Source organism: Zea mays, chromosome 7, assembly GCF_902167145.1.
Source record: "Zea mays cultivar B73 chromosome 7, Zm-B73-REFERENCE-NAM-5.0, whole genome shotgun sequence".
NCBI lineage: Eukaryota > Viridiplantae > Streptophyta > Magnoliopsida > Poales > Poaceae > Zea > Zea mays.
In genome coordinates, this window is record NC_050102.1 from 152162750 (window position 1) to 152182420 (window position 19671).

At 45.0% G+C, this 19671-nt stretch overlaps 1 protein-coding gene across 1 annotated transcript; it reads left to right on the forward strand.

The window, feature by feature from the left end:
* Window positions 1-7816: 7816 nt before the first annotated feature.
* LOC118472980 (uncharacterized) lies at window positions 7817-11341 on the forward strand. Its single transcript, XM_035961057.1, has 2 exons — window positions 7817-8255; window positions 11187-11341. Exons 1-2 carry the CDS (start codon window positions 8006-8008, stop codon window positions 11315-11317), a joined length of 381 nt encoding a protein of 126 aa, XP_035816950.1. The 5' UTR covers window positions 7817-8005; the 3' UTR covers window positions 11318-11341.
* The last annotated feature ends 8330 nt before the right edge of the window (window positions 11342-19671 follow it).

A 19671-nucleotide genomic window follows, 5' to 3' on the forward strand; every position in this document is an offset into this window, starting at 1 on the left:
TACACCCGGCGGGTGCGCTCGCGCGCACCCACCGGAACAAAACGCAACCGAGAAAGGCCGGTCCCCTTGCAAAAAAGTGCGACAAAAGCCTCCAAGCGAGTATTAACACTCCCTTCGAGGCTTGGGGGCTACTGTCGGGGACCATAATTAGGGGTACCCCCAAGGCTCCTAATCTCAGCTGGTAACCCCCATCAACACAAAGCTGCAAAGGCTTGATGGGTGCGATTAAGTCAAGGCTCGGTCCACTCAAGGGACACGATCTCGCCTCGCCCGAGCCCAGCCTCGGGCAAGGGCAGCCGACCCCAGAGGATTTACGTCTCGCCCGAGGGCCCCCTCAAGCAACGGACACACCTTTGGCTCGCCCGAGGCCCAGCCTTCGCCAAGAAGCAACCTTGGCCAAATCGCCATGCCTACCGACCATATCGCAGGAGCATTTAATGCAAGGATGACCTGACACCTCATCCTGACGCGCGCCCTTCAGTCGACAGAGCCGAAGTGACCGCAGTCACTTCGCCGCTCCACTGACCGGTCTGACAAGAGGACAGCGCCGCCTGCGCCGCTCCGACTGTTGTGCCACTCGATAGAGTGAGGTTGACAGCAGCCAAGTCCGGCTTCGGGCGCCATAGGAAGCTCCGCCTCGCCCGACCCCAGGGCTCGGACTCGGCCTCGGCCCCGGAAGACGACGAACTCCGCCTCGCCCGACCCCAGGGCTCGGACTCGGCCTCGGCCCCGGAAGATGACGAACTCCGCCTCGCCCGACCCCAGGGCTCGGACTCGGCCTCGGCCCCGGAAGACGACGAAATCCGCCTCACCCGACCCCAGGGCTCGGACTCGGCCTTGGCCCCGGAAGACGACGAACTCCGCCTCGCCCGACCCTAGGGCTCGGACTCGGCCCTGGCCTCAGCCGACGGTCTCCGCCTCGCCCGACCTAGGGCCTCGGACTCGGCCTCGGCCTCGGAAGACGACGAACTCCGCCTCGCCCGACCCCAGGGCTCGGACTCGGCCCTGGCCTCAGCCGACGGTCTCCGCCTCGCCCGACCCAGGGGCTCGGACTCGACCTCGACCTCGGAAGACAGACTCGACCTCGACCTCGGAGGAGCCTCCGCCTTGCCCGACCCGGGGCTCGGACCGACCACGTCGCAGGAGGGGCCATCATTGCCCTACCCCTAGCTAGCTCTGGCTACGGGGAACAAGACTAGCGTCCCATCTGGCTCGCCCTGGCAAAGCAAATAATGATGGCGCTCCGCGTGCTCCATGACGATGGCGGCTCTCAGCCCCCTTACGGAAGCAAGGAGACGTCAGCAAGGACTCGACAGCTCCGACAGCTGTCCTTCCGCCAGGCTCCAGCGCTCCTCCGACGGCCACGACATCTCATGAACAGGGTGCCAAAACCTCTCCGGCTGCCATGACGGCATGTACTTAGGGCACTAGCTCCTCTTTGCTAGACACGTTAGCACACTGCTACATCTCCCATTGTACACCTGGACCCTCTCCTTACGCCTATAAAAGGAAGGTCTAGGGCCCTCTTACAGAGGGTTGGCCGCGCGGGGAAGGACGGGACGGCATGCGCATAAGCCTCTTGCTCCCTCCCGCGCGGACGCTTGTAACCCCCTACTGCAAGCGCACCCGACCTGGGCGCGGGACAAACACGAAGGCCGCGGGTTTCCCCTTTTACGCCTGTCTCCCTCCGGCTTTTCCCCCCTTCGCGCTCCGTCTCACGCCGACCCATCTGGGCTGGGGCATGCGGCGACAATTTACTCGTCGGTCCAGGGACCCCCCGGGGTCGAAACGCCGACAAGAACTTTGTCAGAACTACGTGCAATCTGTTTGAATGCTTCAAACCTTTGTGGTGGAACCTTTGTATGTTTGAACCTTTGTTGTGGAAGAACAAGTGTGCTGGAATTGTGTATGACTTGTGATGAGAATGTTGTGTATGATGGCTTTTCTGTGTATTATGATTCTGTGAGCTATCATGAGAGCTCAGTGTGTCGTCACTGTATGGTCACTGTATGTGGGTGCCATAAGTGACGATCCCAACATTAGGTGACGCGTTGACTGGAAAAAAATGTGACAGATAACACCGTCATATATAGCAACAATATGTGACGGACAAAAGCAGCCGTCACAAAAGGTGATGACATTATGTGACGGTACTCTAAACAGTCGTCACAAGGTACATAATGTGACGGTCGTTATATGACGACCCTTATGACACAACATTTTCGTCATAAGATGCTTTTTATGACCAATTTTGTACTAAACATGACACTTTACTTTTATCATACAAAACCATTTTTTGTAGTGTCAGTTGATCGAAGAATAAGAAAGGAATCTAAAAAAGTTCTTATTCAACAATAAAAATGTCTTTGCTTGGTCAGCCAATGATCTATGTGGAGTCAACAGAAGTATCATTGAACATTCTCTCAATGTAGATCCCACCATCAGACCAAGGAAACAAAAGCTTCAGAAAACGTCAGAAGATAAAGCCGAAGGTGCAAGAAATGAAGTCAAAATACTCCTTAGTGCTAGAGTAATCAGAGAAGTTACTTACCCAGAATGGCTTGCTAACATTGTGATGGTGAAGAAGGCAAATAGAAAATGAAGAATGTGCATTGACTTCACAGATCTCAACAAGACATGTCTAAAGGATGAATTTCCCTTTCCAAGGATAGATTCCCTCATAGATGTGGCTGCTACTTCAGAACTCATGAGTTCACTAGATTGTTATTCAGGATATCACCATATATGGATGAGAAAAGAAGATGAGCCCAAAACAAGCTTCATTATCCTAAGTAAATTCATGACGCATCAGGTACCTACTGTTATCTTCGGATGCCTGAGGGGCTAAAAATGTTGGAGGAAGATTTACCTGACCTATGTTGATGACATCTTAGTCAGAAGTACGAAGCAAGAAGACCACATCGCAGACTTGCAAGAAACATTTGCTAACTTTAGAAAAGCAGGCCTTGAATTAAACCTAAAAAAATGCATCTTTGGAGTGAATAAGGGAAAAAATCCTTGGTTGCCTCGTATCAACTAAGGTAATCGAAGTTAACCCAAACAAGATAGAAGCACTACTTCGGATGGAGCCGTCGAAGTCCACAAAGGGTGCCCAGATGTTGGCAGGCAGACTTGCATCACTAAATAGATTCTTCTCAAGTTTGTAGAGAGAAATTTGCCATTCTTTGAAGTATTAAAGTCAGCCGAAGTATTTCAATGGGGACTAGCTCAGCAAAAAGTTTTTGAGGATCTGAAACAACACATTTGACAACTCTATCTCCACCTTCACATGGGGCATACTTCTTCTATACATATCTGCCTCTCATTCTGTTGTCAGTGCAGCATTGGTCCAAGAAAAGTGTGATATCCTGGCCCCAAGGGATGGTGATATCTTGGCCCAAGGCTTAATATAATTAATATAGAACTCATATCAATAAGGTGCATATTCTATTTCGGAAGCCTGTCTCGAAAGAACGTCCAAGTTAAGTGTGCTTGGCTTGGAGCAATTTGAAATGGGTGACCGACCGGGAAGTTTTCTCGGGTGCGCATGAGTGAGGACAAAGTGCACACAAAAGACTCGTGTTGGTCTGTGGGGATAATATATGATCCTAGAGAGCTGCCAGGATTAAGTATCATTGGTCCGGGAGTGGACGGGTGTTACAGACATCCACAAATGTTACATGATCTTCGATGGATAGACTATGAACCTCTCCACACAACAGCAGAAGCAGGAACGGTGGGAGGTCTTCTCCATCGAGGTAGCGTCGCTGGTCTATCTAGACTGGTCCAACCACGCCATCACCTTCAACCGAGATGATCACCCAGACTACGTCCTGAATCCCGGGAGATACCTGGTCCGTCGTCCCCGTCATCGGCAACACCAGACTCACCAAGGTGCTCATGGATGGAGGCAGCATCCTCAACATCATCTATGCAGACACCTTGGATCTCATGTGGATTGGCCAGTCCCAGGTCTAGGCTAGGGCCACGCCGTTTCATGGCATCACCCCCGATAGAAGAGTTCACCCCCTCGGGTAGATTGACCTGTCCAACTTTAGGAGGGAGGTTGTAGCATCCCAAAAATTCAAATCTTGAAATTTTCTCAAACTCGCTCTAAATTCAAAATGAATTTCAAATTTCATTTCAAAATGTTTGTTTGCGAGTTGATATCAACAAATAAAATATAGTGGTCTATATTCTCTCCAAAATCCTCCTTAAAATATCCTACAAATATTTCCCCAGTGATCACCCTCAAATTCTTTCTAGAAATATTGTCCAGATATTTCCCCAGTAATCCCCTCAAGTTCTTTCCAGAAATATTGCCAAGATATTCCACCGATAACTCTCCAAGTATTTTCTTCCTAAGAAATACCTTCAGAATCATTTTTCAAGTCCCTACAAATACTTTCTTCAAAATTTTCCTCATGCTCATACGTATACGTATGCCTCCGGTGTCATACTGTGAGCTCTACAAGCTAATTACACTCATATAAGACAAATACATGCTAATATCCCACTAATCCTCTCATCCCTCCCCTTAATCGCCCCACCATGGCTATAAATAGAGGGGCAAGGGCCTCCTCTCATCCTACCCAAGCCATTTCATGGCAACTCTCTCCACTTCCCCCCCACACGCCCACTCCACCTCCCACACAAGCACACACTAGCACAAGGATCGTTCGGTCGTTCTTCGATCGTTCGTCCACTTGTTCTTAGTTTGTTCGTTCGTTCGTCCGATCGTTCATGGTTCGTTCGTCCGTTCGTCCAATCGTTCGATCGTTCATCCGTTCGTTCGTTCGTCCAAATAATCTTTTTCCTGCTGTTATGCTGCCGAAATTCCGATCATTCGTTCGTCTGATCATTCGATTGTTCGTCCGTTCGTTCATAGTTCCTATTCATCGTTCATCGTTCGTTCATAGTCCCTATCCATCGTTCTTCCAGATAATCTTTGTCCTGTCGTTATGCTGCCGAAATTCCGATTGTTCGTTTGTCCAATCATTCGATCGTTCGTCCGTTCGTTCATAGTTCCTATTCATCGTTCATCGTTCATTCATCGTCACTATTCATCGTTCGTTCATGCGAACTATTCACCATCGTTCATCGTTCGCTCATGCGACTATTCACCATCGTTACTATTCACCGACACTATTCATCATTATTACTATTCATCGATGATATCTATGGTAACTTTTTCGTTGTCACTATTCATCGTTCATCCGATCACCCCAAATTTCAACTACTCATCCATCATGCTGTCCAGTCCACCTAAGACCAACCAGACCCATATTCCAGTCATACCAACTCCGGTGACTGTGATTTTCCTTCCAGTGGGAACTTCCCATCTGGTCACCCATTCCAGGTTTCTCCAAGTTGAGCACGCTTATGAAGCGCCCCAGATCCTCTGGGACTCAAATGTGATACAATTACTAGTCCCAGGAGGCTAGTAAACACATTTATACATCAGATAGTTCTAGATCTGCTTAAACAAGACAAACCTATAAAGGTGGCGAACAACTTTAAGAGTTGGTCCACAACTCGGGACATATCATCAGAGTGGGGCTGAAGCAGCCCGATATACGCAGCGAAGCAAATCAGCGGTCCAACAGCCACAGGCAAGGTTGGGAACAGTCGTAACTCTTACCCGATCTCCTTTTTCTGAAAAACAACAAATAAGCAAGGGTGAGTACAAACATACTCAGCAGCCCACCTTCACCCGCGGAATGGGGAAATCAGATATAATGCATGGAATATGTGGAGCTCAGGATATTTTGCAGAAACAACAGTATTTTATGCAGGGTTGTTTTGTAAAACATTTTGTATTTTTCAAAGCGCATCCTCTCCCAAAGGAGCAAGAAGTTTTTCAATATAGAATAAAATCCCATGGACTAAACCATCCAGGTATCTCGGTAGTTTCCCACTAGTTTTGTTTTTCAAAAACACCTACTGGACTTCTCGTCCACCATAGCTCAAGGCTCAACTGCCGGACCTTTTAAAAACCACTTTTCTCAAAAGCACCCCTTTTTTGAAAACAAAACACTAATTGCCATACCACACCAGACTCGTCCATTCCTGTGGACACAGACTATTCGAATAGGTTTTCAAACTCTGCGCAGAGGGGTACACTTTACCCACTAGTCCGGCTCTGCGATCTCATAGCTAGTGAGACTCGAATCCGAATCTCTTTCTTTCCTCGCACGTCATAACCTTAACGGTTATACCGGAAGGAGTCAGTCCACCACCATGTCCAAACCGGACAAAACATTCCCCCTCCTTATCCTCCCGGTGCTCCCCAGCCTTCATAACCAAGGGGTTGGACCGTACGAGTTCAGATTGAGTGACTGCCCACACAGTCTCGAGTGGTTGTACTTATCATGAGTACAGGTAGTGAAGGATGACAAACCGGTCCTTATATGAGGGGACAATCCTTCTCCTCACGCCTAAACTGTGACACCCCAGGTGTCAGTTTCGTGTTATGTCGGGAGATTTATCTTAATCTCGGATGCTCAGTGAAAATTTCTATCTCTTTATCACATTTATCTCCATTTATCAAGTTACTCATGAATGTTTCACCAAGTTTGGGATTATTCGATCTCAAGAACAGTCAAATTTGGAGCCTGTTAAAACTTTTGTTTCTTAAAGCAAACGCAAATTCGAAAGTCAATCTCGTCTCACAACTCCCGTCTAGACTCATTTATTTGGACTCTCGATAGTTGTTATGTTATCCAATCGGTATCCGAATCCGCTTTCTCGATAGTCGGTCTACGTCCAAATACTTAATCCGAATCCGCATTCTCTCTCAGAATCTCTTTGTGTCAACCTCTAATTAATTCTTATGCAAACCGACTTGTTTTCTCTATATCATAATTCATCTTTATGTATCAAGTGTCTTCTAAAGGTTTCTCGAAGTTTGAAACAAATGCTCACATAAAAAGATGAATCCTATACTTGCTTGAAACTTCTCGTTTAAACATATGCAAATTTTAAAATTCAACCAAGCCTTGTGATCTTGCTCAAACAACTCTATATGAACTCTACAACAAAATTTATGAAGGGTTCATGTAGAGAAAATGCCAAGAAAATGTCGAGAAAATACCCCGATTGCCTTAAAAATACAGTTTGAAGCTTTATAATGATGCTACGTTGACCAAAGTGAAACTTTTATTTATATTCAAGATATGAGGTTTGACCTTTAATAAAAATTGTAGAACATGTGTTATACAACAAATATTTTATTTAAACCAAGTCTTGATTCAATCTCTAAGTATCTCAAACAGTGCCATCAAGACAGAATAAAAATCTGATTTCTAAATTCGAATTCTTCTAAGTCTGAAATCAGCATCGTTCGGGTCGACGTCTCGCGTTCCTAAATTTTTGTTGAACAACTCAAGTTTCCACAAATATAAAAGTTGTTAATAACTAATAGGGGCACAACATATTAAAAGATGGCACTCATCCGATTCCGTTTGACATGCTTTGACATTCAGTTTTTGCGAGTTTCCACTGTTTTCTAACCCACTGACAAACCAATTTTCGTGGGTCTATAACTCTCTAAACAGTGTCTGAATTGCCTCAATCTCTATACACGATTTGTAGAGTATAGATCAAGGAACATATCTTCTACAGTGATTCGGGTCCGAATCCAAACAGAAAATGCCAAAAACAGACATCCAATGCGTGTTCAACGGTTGCTGCAGGGAGAGCGTGAGCAGCAAGCAGCCAGGCGTGTGGCAGTGGCCACCGCCATGGACAGCCAATCCCCGGCCAACGCCCGCTCGTGCCTCGCTTTTAAAAGCACGCCGCGCACCCCCCCCCCCCCCCCCGAGCTTCCCTGGACTCGCCTCGATCCCTCATTCCTCTACTGCAGCACACTAACGCCATGGATGGACGACTGAAGCTCCCTGCTACCTCTAAATCCCTGTCCTCAGTAGCCGATTGCTTAAATTGAGTTTGCCATCACCTCCCCCTCGCCACGTCGATCCGTTCGAACCCTTTCCCGAGCGCAGCCATGAGCGGCGATGCCCGCGCCATTGCAGCAGTAGGCTGCCACCGCGGGCTCGCGTGGCCAGGCCACCTGGGGCTGCCGCCGGCCGAGCCAACTCCTTGGCTGTGCGCGCCCTCCACTAGGGACGGCTCGGCTGGCCCCGCCGCGCTCGGCCGACACCGGCGAGCCCCGACCAGGAAAGGCCGATCCCCTTCCCTGTACGTTCCAAGGAAGAAGACGACGGACCAATCTGCAAATTCCATAACAGCAGGGGGTAAGTGAAGGGTTTGTGACTCTTGTGAACAGTGCTGAAAGGCCATATGTGCGGACGTGTAGGCACGTTTGTTTCAGGGACCTGGTTGAAAGTTTGATGTTCCCTTTTTCGGTTTTATATCTCAGATTTTGTGCTGATGTTTGAAAATTCATAGAAAACCATAGAAAAATCGTAAAAAGTTAAATGAGGACTTTTTGGAATCCTTGTGAAATGGTCTATGCCATGGATACATAAGTTGTAATATTTTAGTAGAAATATTCGGCGGTAGAAATTCGTATTTAAAACTGGTTTAGAGAATAAACGAACTTGCTTCTCTCCATAATTTTATTTGTAAAAATCCAAAAATGATGAAACCTGTTTTGTTGGTTAGATGTTGTCATACTCCATCAAATAAAAATATAAAACTTATATATTGTTCACTGTTTTCTTGGTGTGTTAATTAAAACAAGTTAAATAGAGAAAAGAAGATTTATTTGCTTGTTATTTTTGGACCTGTAGCTCTAGTGCTCCAAATAGATTCAAATTTGTACAGTAGACTCTTTGTGTGATGCTCGGTGACTGGTAAAAATTTCATGAATTGTTGTGCATGTATGATTAAGTTAGTGATTTAACTTGTTTAATGCACCTTAAGTAGTTTTAAATGATTTAAAAATAATATATAGATGCAAAAATGTAAAATAGAATTCCACTGTCCTTGCATGATATTATAGTAGCCTAAGAAAACTTAATATGGTCATGCATCTACAGAAAATAATTAGTTTTAGATCTAACTTGCTCTCACATGCTTTATTGCATTAATAATTTGTTATTTTTGTATTAAATAAAATATAAAACCTGGGCATGTGAAATTTATACATTGGTCATGATTTGTCATTACCTATGCCTCATAAAAATTCCAGCCCCAAATTAGATAGTTTCATTTGGTGCTAAAATAACACCTATTTTATAATTGCAAGACTTAGTGAAAAATTAGGAGTAAATAAAATCATGCATGTTCATAGAATGCTTGAGTTATACCTTAAAACTAATTAGAGATTTAATGGTTATGTCATGGTGTTCTAAAGATAAATATTAATAGTGCTTCATCATGATTTTGTGTGATGTCGGACATGTGTGCCGAAGTGTTTTATTTTGGTGAATGTGTTTGTTAATTGTGTGGTAATTCTAGCGCACGAAATAACTTGGATAAAAAGTTAGTAAGTCTACTTGTTGGTCCTAATTTGATTATTTCAACTCCAACAAATGGTAAAGTGTTAAAATGATTCAAGTCTCTAGAACGCGGCAATTTTTGAAGTGAATAGGAGTTGAATTTTATTGGTTGCTGTTTTGGGCTGCACGTACTATTTTCGTCGTGCTGTTTGTTTGATGAAGTAAATTATGTTTTCTGTAGAAAAGCCATATAAGAAAGTTGTAGATAACTTTATTATCTTACTTGTGTTAAAAGTTTACAGCCATAAGTCTGACCGTTTAGATGTTGTGCTTTTCGCAAATTCAGTAACTGAATTTGTCCAATCTCTGTACAGATTTCAGAGAGTGAATTGTTTGCTTAAGCTAATGTTACAATCTGTTCATGATCATTATAAGAAAGCTGTAGATGCTTTTCTTATCTTGCTTGTGTTAAAATTTCACAACCATAGGCCTGACAGTTTGGGAATTATGAATTTTACAAAATGGTTGCTGTGTTCTGTCCACTGACAGAACAGATTTCGAAAACTGAATTGTTTGATTCAGTTCAACATAGAATCACTTCTTGGTGATTATAAAATTCATGTAGTACTTTTGCTAAGCTTTCCAAAAAGTCTTGGATCACTCTTTTTGGTGGTCTAAAGATTAAGTTATAGGCGTTTGAAGTGTGAAGTCTGAATCTGTCCTAATCTGGACAGCAAAGCCTTCCTAGTGTATTTTAACCATGATACACTTTAAATCAACCTGAGTTGTTTATAATTGATTTGTAGACAATTTAATTATCTTTCCAGAAAGTTTAAGATCAAATGATTTGGATGCATGAGTCTCTAGTTATGAATTTTTGAAGGCATAAGTCTGAATCTGCCCAAATCTGAATAAAGCTGTCGTTTATCACTATTTAACCTTATTAAGTGTCTAATCACCTTGAGATGATAATGCCAAAGTTGTAGAGAACTTCTTAGACCTTCCAAAAGTATTTGATCACTATTTTTAGATGAATATCTTGTGAGTTACGACTGAAACAAGTAAATGTTGTGCTGCTGTCCTAACCTTGTTGATTGTGGTTGATTGCTCTACTCTCTTGTCTTGCTTGAGTATGATTGATAGTGTTATCTCATGATCCCTATATTAGTAGACTATATAATTGAAGATATACAAGTAACTAGTGCAGTAGTAAATTAAATGGTTGACGTCTAGTAAGAAATTAGCTTCGATCAACGTCAGTTTAGCAAGTGTCACTATATGGACGAGAAACGAAATTAATGAGATGTTACCATTTCTAATAATTGTGCTGCTAATCTGAGTACTATTAAATAACCAACCTCAATAGATTAGTATAATAAGCAGTGTGATTAGGCTATCACTTTCTTGTGTGCCCTTGGATGTATGCTTGCATTAGAGTATTGCGAACAATTGTAAAACCCGATTAAGTGACTATTCCTTTTTAACTAAGTTTATCTATATAGAAGCCATGTCAAATTGATGTGTACTTAACTAGTATAATAATGAAGGAACTAATGAAAAATTAGAGCGAATGTGATAAATGCTTGTACATGTGATGTCGTGTTGCGCTGGTTAATTCAAGAAAGTAATTGCCGTCTTTCTAATGGTACTGATTACGTAGGCCCGATGACGTGTAGATAACTAGTGCTAGTATGTGGTTGTTTACGGTGTCTTACGATTTAATGTTTTGTCTTGTGATATATTTCATCATATTCATACATATGCATCCTGCATCTCATTTAGGACCGAGAGATGATGATCGTGCAAGTGATGTGGTGACAACCACAAGATGCAGTCGGTGGACGACCCAAGGAAGGATGGACTTGACCAGTGGATGCTCGCCAAGCGAGTGCCACCCAGCAAACACTACCTAAGTGTTAAATTAAAGGCAAGCCCCGGTTTTATGCATAACCGTTTATATATGCTATTTTACTACACTTAGTGTTTGTAGGCTTGTACCGTGCACTTAAGTGTAGGAGTTGGTTGAAACCCTAGTTGCATGAACTTAGGATTCCTTTTGAGATGGATACTAGTATGCTAGGTCGAGTAGCTGCTATGCTAAATCAGGATCTCGGTAGAAGTCGAGTGATTTTTCTAGCACTCGCGCGAGGTCAGGAATTGGTTGTATCCATTTTTTATAACAGAATGATGATGGTCTGTGGACACGGATCCATGGGGATGCGTTGTCTATGAGACAAAATTGGAATAAGGATTAACGTGCGGATACCTGTGTCAAGCGTTTGAATGTACTAAACACATGTCGGGAAAAATGGTAACCGGTAAACCTAGTACCTGAGTGAAGCCGGGCGCGAACTTTATCCCTCACGCGACCTGAGACGGGGTCTCCCATTCTAGATATGGTGGGTACAAGTGCGGCCACTGCACGACGGCAGTCGGGGTCAGTGGAGCATTGTATGCCAAGACGGTGAGGCCTGGACGCGAACGGGGAATCGATGGGGACGGTTGACATGTGTGGGGTCGGAGTACCCTGACATGTCGTGTGTTTAGGTTTACCTTGCAAGGTTAAAACTCGATTCGAATCGTCTGCTTCTCACAGCTAATGAGACTGCTTGATCCATTGTACTGCATTGAGTAAAAAGTGGAAATGAGACACTGGAAAAGATATTGATTGATAGAATGTTTGATACCATGTATGAGTAGATAGGTTCTCATCTAGTCTAAATTACTATTCTAGAACTTGAAAAGCTAAAACTTGTTTTTAGACTCAGCTAGTGCTTTTGGCAAACCAAACTCCTCAACCAAACAGCTGCATGTCTAGAGGTAGAGGAGTAGACTCCTCACACCGGGTAAGTCTAGCTGAGTATTAGTATACTCAGCCTTGCTTGTGGCATAATTTTTGTAGGTACCTCCTTGATTTGGTTGATGGTGTGACTTGGCCTTCATCCCTGCCACCGGGATAGACGGTCGAGTGGGTTACTGCTTCCGCAGGAGAGGACCAGGAGGAGTAGCGTGGCCAGGCTTCGCCGTTAGTTATTTCCGCTGCATTAAAACTTATGGTTATTATTTCTGAAACTCCGATAATGTAATCACTATTGATACTTATTAAATTTGTGGTATTATGCTTTATTGTATTTCTCTGTGCCTCACCTTCGAGTGAGCTAGTGGTATTCGATCCTGGATAAGTGGCTTTATCGGACTAGATCCGAGGGACTGACGGGTTATTCTGATTTAAGTGTGTTGCTGCCTTTAAGGGTGCGACTTGGGCACTTAAGTTGGAATAATTCGGGCGGTTCCGCCACATAAACCAGCTGAGCCATCACCTTAGGCCCTCCCCTAAACCAGGGAGTCCCTGATCATACCTACTCAAAGGTGATAAGGGTGAAAACCCTTCATCATGCACATTTTGAAAAGCATTTTCTTTTGAAAACTCACACCTTTTCTCAAATCATTTGTAACAAATATATCAAGGATTGATTGCAGCTGGGTGGCCATAATAACTTGTCTCAAAATCATATCATGCATAAAATAACAGGCTGAGGGTTGTGGTTGAAAAATCATAGGTAATTTATGCATCAAAGGGATCCAGTGAGCTTGCCATGCTTATCCGGCGAAGGGGGAAGGAGACCTCGCGGAACTGGCTTCTAGCTCCACCGCCTGGCGTAGACTTGCAGATCTTGCCTCCACGAGACGGCACAAACGCTCCGATAACTATGCAACATGAACAAGCAAACATACAAACCAGCAAGTATACCAACAAATATTTAGTATAGTGGTCAGAATAGCGATATATGGATGGGTAGAGTCTTGAGTAGAATCTATGTCATGTGGTGTTGTGATATTACTGGTGGTGGAGCGGAGGTGCTTACCAGGAGGGTGGACTAGAGGCGAAGCGACACTATGCGTGTAGCCGGCAGAGCGGAGTAACTAAGTGGGTGGGGTGTTTGCCTTGACTGAGGGTATTGAGTGTGTGTGGAGAGGGAGAGGGTAGCTGGGTGTATTTATAGCTGAGTGTATGTGGTGTAGCATAATGAAGTTCACTGTTGGTGAGAATAGTGATGAATGAATCGTCTGACTTAGTATGAACAGGAGAGTTATAGGCAAAATATGGGACAAGAGTATTTTGGGAGTTTTCTAGAATATGGACGAGGCTTAAGGGATGACATGGTTGGATAGGGAATAGTTTGATAAGAATTTAGAAACAAGAATTATTGGAATCTGAGTTTGGAAGCCTGGTTCAAAGGAATCTCAAAGTTAAGCATGCTCAACTTGGAGAAACCTAGGATGGGTGACCAGATGGGAAGTTCCCTACTGGAAGGAAAATCACAGTGACCGGAGTTCATATGACTGGAATATGGGTCTGGCTGGTCTTAGGTGGACTGGACAACATGATAGATGAGTAGTTGAAATCTGGGGTGATCGGATGATCGATAAATAGTAACAATGAATAGTACCGGTGAATAGTGACGACGAAAAAGTTATTATAGATACCATTGATGAATAGTAACGATAATGAATAGTGTCGGTGAATAGTAACGATTAATAGTAACGATGAATAGTGATGGTGAGCAGTCGTATGAACGAACGATGAATAGTGATGATGAACGAACGATGAACGATGAATAGGAACTATGAACGAACGGACAAACGATCGAATGATCGGACGAACGAACGATCAGAATTTCGGCAGCATAACGGCAGGACAAAGATTTTCTGGAAGAACGATGAATAGGGACTATGAACAAACGATGAATAGGAACTATGAATGAACGATGAACGATCGAATGATCGAACGAACGAACGATCAGAATTTCGGCAACATAACGTCAGGAAAAAGATTATTTGGACGAACGAACGGACGAACGATCGAACGATCGGACAAACGGACGAACGAACCATGAACGATCGGATGAACGAACGAACAAACTAAGAATAGGGGGGCAAACGATCGAAGAACGATCGAATAATCCTTGTGCTAGTGTGTGCTTGTGTGGGAGGTGGAGTGGGCGTGTGGGGGGGAGTGGAGAGAGTTGCCATGAAATGGCTTGGGGTGGGATGAGAGGAGGCCCTTGCCCCTCTATTTATAGCCATGGTGGGGGGGATTAGGGGGAGGGATGAGAGGATTAGTGGGAGGATGAGAGGATTAGTGGGAGATGAACATGGATTTGTCTTATATGAGTGTAATTAGCTTGTAGAGCTCATCGTATGACACCGGAGGCATATGTATACGTGTGAGCATGAGGAAAGTTATGAAGAAAATATTTGTGGGAACTTGAAAAATGATTCTGAAGGTATTTCTCAAGAGGAAAATATCTGCAGATATATCGGTGGAATATTTGGGTAGTATTTCTGGAAAGAACTTGAAGGGGATCACTAGGGAAATATCTGGGCAGTATTTCTGGAAACAATTTGAGGGGGATCACTGGAGAAATATTTGTAGGATATTTTGAGGAGGATTTTAGAGAGAATATAGACCACTATACTTTATTTGTTGATATCAACTCGCAAACAAACAATTTGAAATGAAATTTGAAATTCATTTTGAATTTAGAGCGAGTTTGAGAAAATTTCAAGATTTGATTTTTTGGGATGCTAGAGCTTAACTTTGAGATTCCTTCGAACCAGGCTTCCAAACTCCGATTCCAATAATTGTTGTTTCTAAATTCTTATCGAATTATTTCCTATCCAACCATGTCATCCCTTAATCATGGTTCATATTCCAGAAAACTCCCAAAATACTCTTGTCCCATATTCTGCCTATAACTCTCCTGTTCATACTAAGTCAGACGATTCATTCATCACTATTCTCACCAATAGTGAACTTCACTGTGCTACACCACATACACCCAGCTATAAATACACCCAGCTACCCTCTCTCTCTCCAGACACACTCAATGCCCTCAGCCAAGGCAAACACCCCACCCACTCAGTTACTCCGCTCTGCCGGCTACACACATAGTGTCGCTTCGCCTCCAGTCCATCCTCCTGGTAAGCACCTCCGCTCCACCACGAGTAGTATCTCAACACCACATGACACAGATTCTACTCAAGACTCTACCCATCCATATATCGCTATTCTGACCACTATACTAAATATTTGTTGGTATACTTGCTTGTTTGTATGTTTGCTTGTTCATGTTGCATAGTTATCGGAGCGTTCGTGCCGTCTCGTGGAGGCCAGATCTGCAAGTCTACGCTAGGCAGTGGAGCTAGAAGCCAGTTCCGCGAGCTCCCCTTCCCCTTCGCCGGATAAGCACGACAAGCTCACTGGATCCCTTTGATGCACAAATTACCTATGATTTTTCAACCACAACCCTCAGCCTGTTATTTTATGCATGATATGATTTTGAGACAAGTTATTATGGCCACCGAGCCGCTTGCCGCAATCAATCCTTGATATATTTGTTACAAATGATTTGAGAAAAGGTGTGAGTTTTCAAAAGAAAATGCTTTTCAAAATGTGAATGATGAAGGGTTTTCACCCTTATCACCTTTGAGTAGGGATGATCAGGGACTCCCCGGTTTAAGGGAGGGCCTAAGGTGATGGCTGAGCTGGTTTAGGCATGAGCAGAAGGATTGTCCCCTCATATAAGGACCTGTTTGTCATCCTTCACTACCTGTACTCATGATAAGTACAACCACTCGAGACTGTATGAGCAGTCACTCAATCTGAACTCGTACGGTCCAAACCCCAGGGTTATGAAGGCTGGGGAGCACCGGGAGGATAAGGAGGGGGAACGTTTTGTCCGGTTTGGACATGGCGGTGGCCTGACTCCTTCCGGTATAACCGTTAAGGTAAGGACGTGCGAGGAAAGAAAGAGATTCGGCATTCGGATCTCACGATGGTGAGATTGCAGAAACCGGACTAGTAGGTAAAGTGTACCCCTCTGCGCAGAGTTCAAACCTATTCGAATAGTCTATGTCCACAGGAATGGACGAGTCTGGTGTGGTATGGCAATTAGTGTTTTGTTTTTAAAAAAAGAGGTGTGTTTGAGAAAAGTGGTTTTTAAAAGGTCCGGCGGTTGAGCCGTGAGTTATGGTGGACGGGAAGTCCAGTAGCTGTTTTTGAAAATGAAAAACTAGTGGGAAACTGCTGAGATACCTGGGTGGTTTAGTCCAGGGGATTTTATTCTATATTGAAAAACTTCCTGGTCCTTTTGGAGAGGATGCGCTTTGAAAAATACAAAATGTTTTACAAAACAACCCTGCATAAAATATTGTTGTTTCTGCAAAATATCCTGAGCTCCACATATTCCATGCATTATATCTGATTTCCCCATTCCGCGGGTGAAGGTGGGCTGCTGAGTACGTTTGTACTCACCCTTGCTTATTTGTTGTTTTTCAGAAAAAGGAGATCGGGTAAGAGTTACGACTGTTCCCAACCTTGCCTGTGGCTGTTGGACCGCTGATTTGCTTCACTGCGTATATCGGGCTACTTCAGCCCCACTCTGATGATATGTCCCGAGTTGTGGACCAACTCTTAAAGTTGATCGCCACTTTTATAGGTTTGTCTCGTTTAAGCAGATCTGGAATCATCTGATGTATAAATGTGTTTACTAGCCTCCTGGGACTAGTAATTGTATCACATTTGAGTCCTAGAGGATTGGGGCGCTTCAGAGGTCATGACTTTTGAGGTGGTAGGGTTCCAAGGACCTACCACGACGTTCTGGGGAAGCCGTGCTATGCTAAGTTCGTGACCATCTCAAACTACACCTACATCAAATTGAATATGTCAGGACCAGCAGGCGCCATCACCATCGGCCACACGTATCACCACGCCTACGAGTGCGACGTCGAGTGTGTTGAGTATGCTGAAGCGCTCGTAGAGTCCGAGGCGCTCATCGTTGACCTGGAGAACCTCATCGTCGAGTTTCCCGACCCCAAGCGGCATGCCGACGGCTTCGAGACGACTGAAGCAATGAAGACCATCCCCCTTGACCCCAGCGGCTTCAGCGAGAAGACGTTGTGGATCAGCTCCGAGCTTGACCCCAAATAGGAAGAAGTGCTCGTCGACTTCCTCCACGCAAATGCTGAGGTATTTGTGTGGAGTCCCTCAGACATGCCAGGCATACCAAGGGAGGTCGTTGAGCACTCCTTGGACATCCGCACCGGCTTCAGACTAGTGAAGCAGCACCTGTGCCAATTTGACAAGGACCAAAGAAGCTCTCAGAAACCTTAAGAGAATCCTCACCAACATGCCTATCTTGGTGTCACCCGCCAAGGAGGAACCCATCTTGCTCTACGTAGCCACAACCACTCTGGTGGTCAGCGTCGCGGTCATAGTCGAAAGGCAAGAAGAGAGACATACCTTGCCTATTCAAAGGCCGGTATACTTGGTTAGCGAGGTAATGTCCGAAACAAAGACCCGCTACCCTCAAGTCCAGAAATTATTGTACGCAGTAGTCCTGGCTCGGCACAAGTTGTGCCATTACTTTGAGTCTCACCCAATAAAAGTGGTGTCATCCTTCCCTCTGGGGGAGATCATTCAGAACATGGAGGCCTCAGGCAGGGTAGCCAAATGGGTAGTTGAGCTTATGGGAAAACACTCTTGTTCGTCCCTACAATGGCTATTAGTCTCAGATCCTAGCAGACTTCCTGACTGAATGGACCGACACCCGGTTGCCGACGGCTCCAATACAGGCCGAGCTATGGACTATGTACTTCGATGGGTCACTGATGGAAACAGAAGTGGGCGCTAGCCTACTCTTCATCTCACCCCTTCGAAGTACATCTACGTTATGCAATACGCCTCCACTTTGCTGCATACAACAATGTAGTCGAGTGCGAAGCCTTGGTTAATGGCCTGCACATCGCCATCGACCTAGGGGTTAGGTGCCTCGACGTCTGAGGAGACTCCCAACTCGTCATCGGCCAAGTCATGAAGAACTCAAGTTATCATGATGCAAGGATGGAGGTCTGGTGAAAGAAGGTTCGACGCCTGGAGGACAAGTTCTTTGGGCTGGAACTCAACCACACCACGCGACGTTACAACAAGGTTTCCGACGAAATGGCAAAGATAACATCAGGGCGAACCACAGTTCCCCCAAACGTCTTTTCCAGGGATGTCTATAAAACCTCTATTGTAACCTACTCCTAATGTCGGCACGCCCCCAACCAGGGAGCCTGAAGCCATGGAGATCGATGGAGAACAAGGTGGGGCCACACCAGCCTCAGACTAGCAAACTGAAAGGGAAATATGGTCAAACCTTTTCCTAAATGATTTTGGTGGTTGAATTGCCCAACACAAATAATTGTAGTAACTAGTTTGCTCTAGATTATAAGTTCTACAGGTGCCAAAGGTTCAACACAAACCAATAAAAAGTCCAAGAAAGGGTTCAAATAGAAAGGAGCAAAACCAACCGAAGGCTGCCCTGGTCTGGCGCACCAGACTGTCCGGTGTGCCACCGAACAGTGTCTGGTGCACCAGGGAGATTCACTCTAAACTGCTCAGCTTTGGGTTTTTGGGGAGCTACTCCGCTATAATTCACCGGACTGTCCGGTGTAGCACCGGACTGTCCGGTGTGCCATGCGGAGCAATGGCTAATAACGCCAACGGTCGTCTGCAAAAGTGAACAGTGCGTGAACAGTGCGCGGATAGCGCATGCAGAGTCAGAGCAGGCGCCAGAAGGCGCACCGGACGGTGAACAGTGATTGTCCGGTGCACCACCGGACTGTCCGGTGGCCCCACTTGTCAGAGCTCCAACGGTTGAACCCTAATGGTTGGGTGACATGGCTGGCACACCGGACTGTCCGGTGCGCCCGTCGACAGACAGCCTCCCCAACGGCCACTTCGGTGGTTGGGGCTATAAATACCCCCAACCACCACACTTCAAGGTATCCAAGTTTTTCAGCCAACACATTCAATACAAGAGCTAGTGCATTCAATTCAAGACACAATTAGATTGAATCAAAGCCTCTCCAAGTCCCAATTCCACTCAAAGCAATTAGTGACTAGAAGAGAGAGTTTTGCCCGTATTCTTTGAGCTCTTGCGCTTGGATCGCTTTTCTTCTTCCCCATTTCTTGTTCTCAAGACCTTTGTAATCAAAGCAAGAGACACCTTTTGTGTGGTGGTCCTTGTGGGGACTAAGTGTCCCAATTGATTGAGGAGAAAAGCTCACTCGGTCTAAGTGACCGTTTGAGAGAGGGAAAGGATTGAAAGAGACCCGGTCTTTGTGACCACCTCAACGGGGAGTAGGTTTGCAAGAACCGAACCTCGGTAAAACAAATCACCGTGTCACACTCTTCATTTGCTTGTGATTTGTTTTCGCC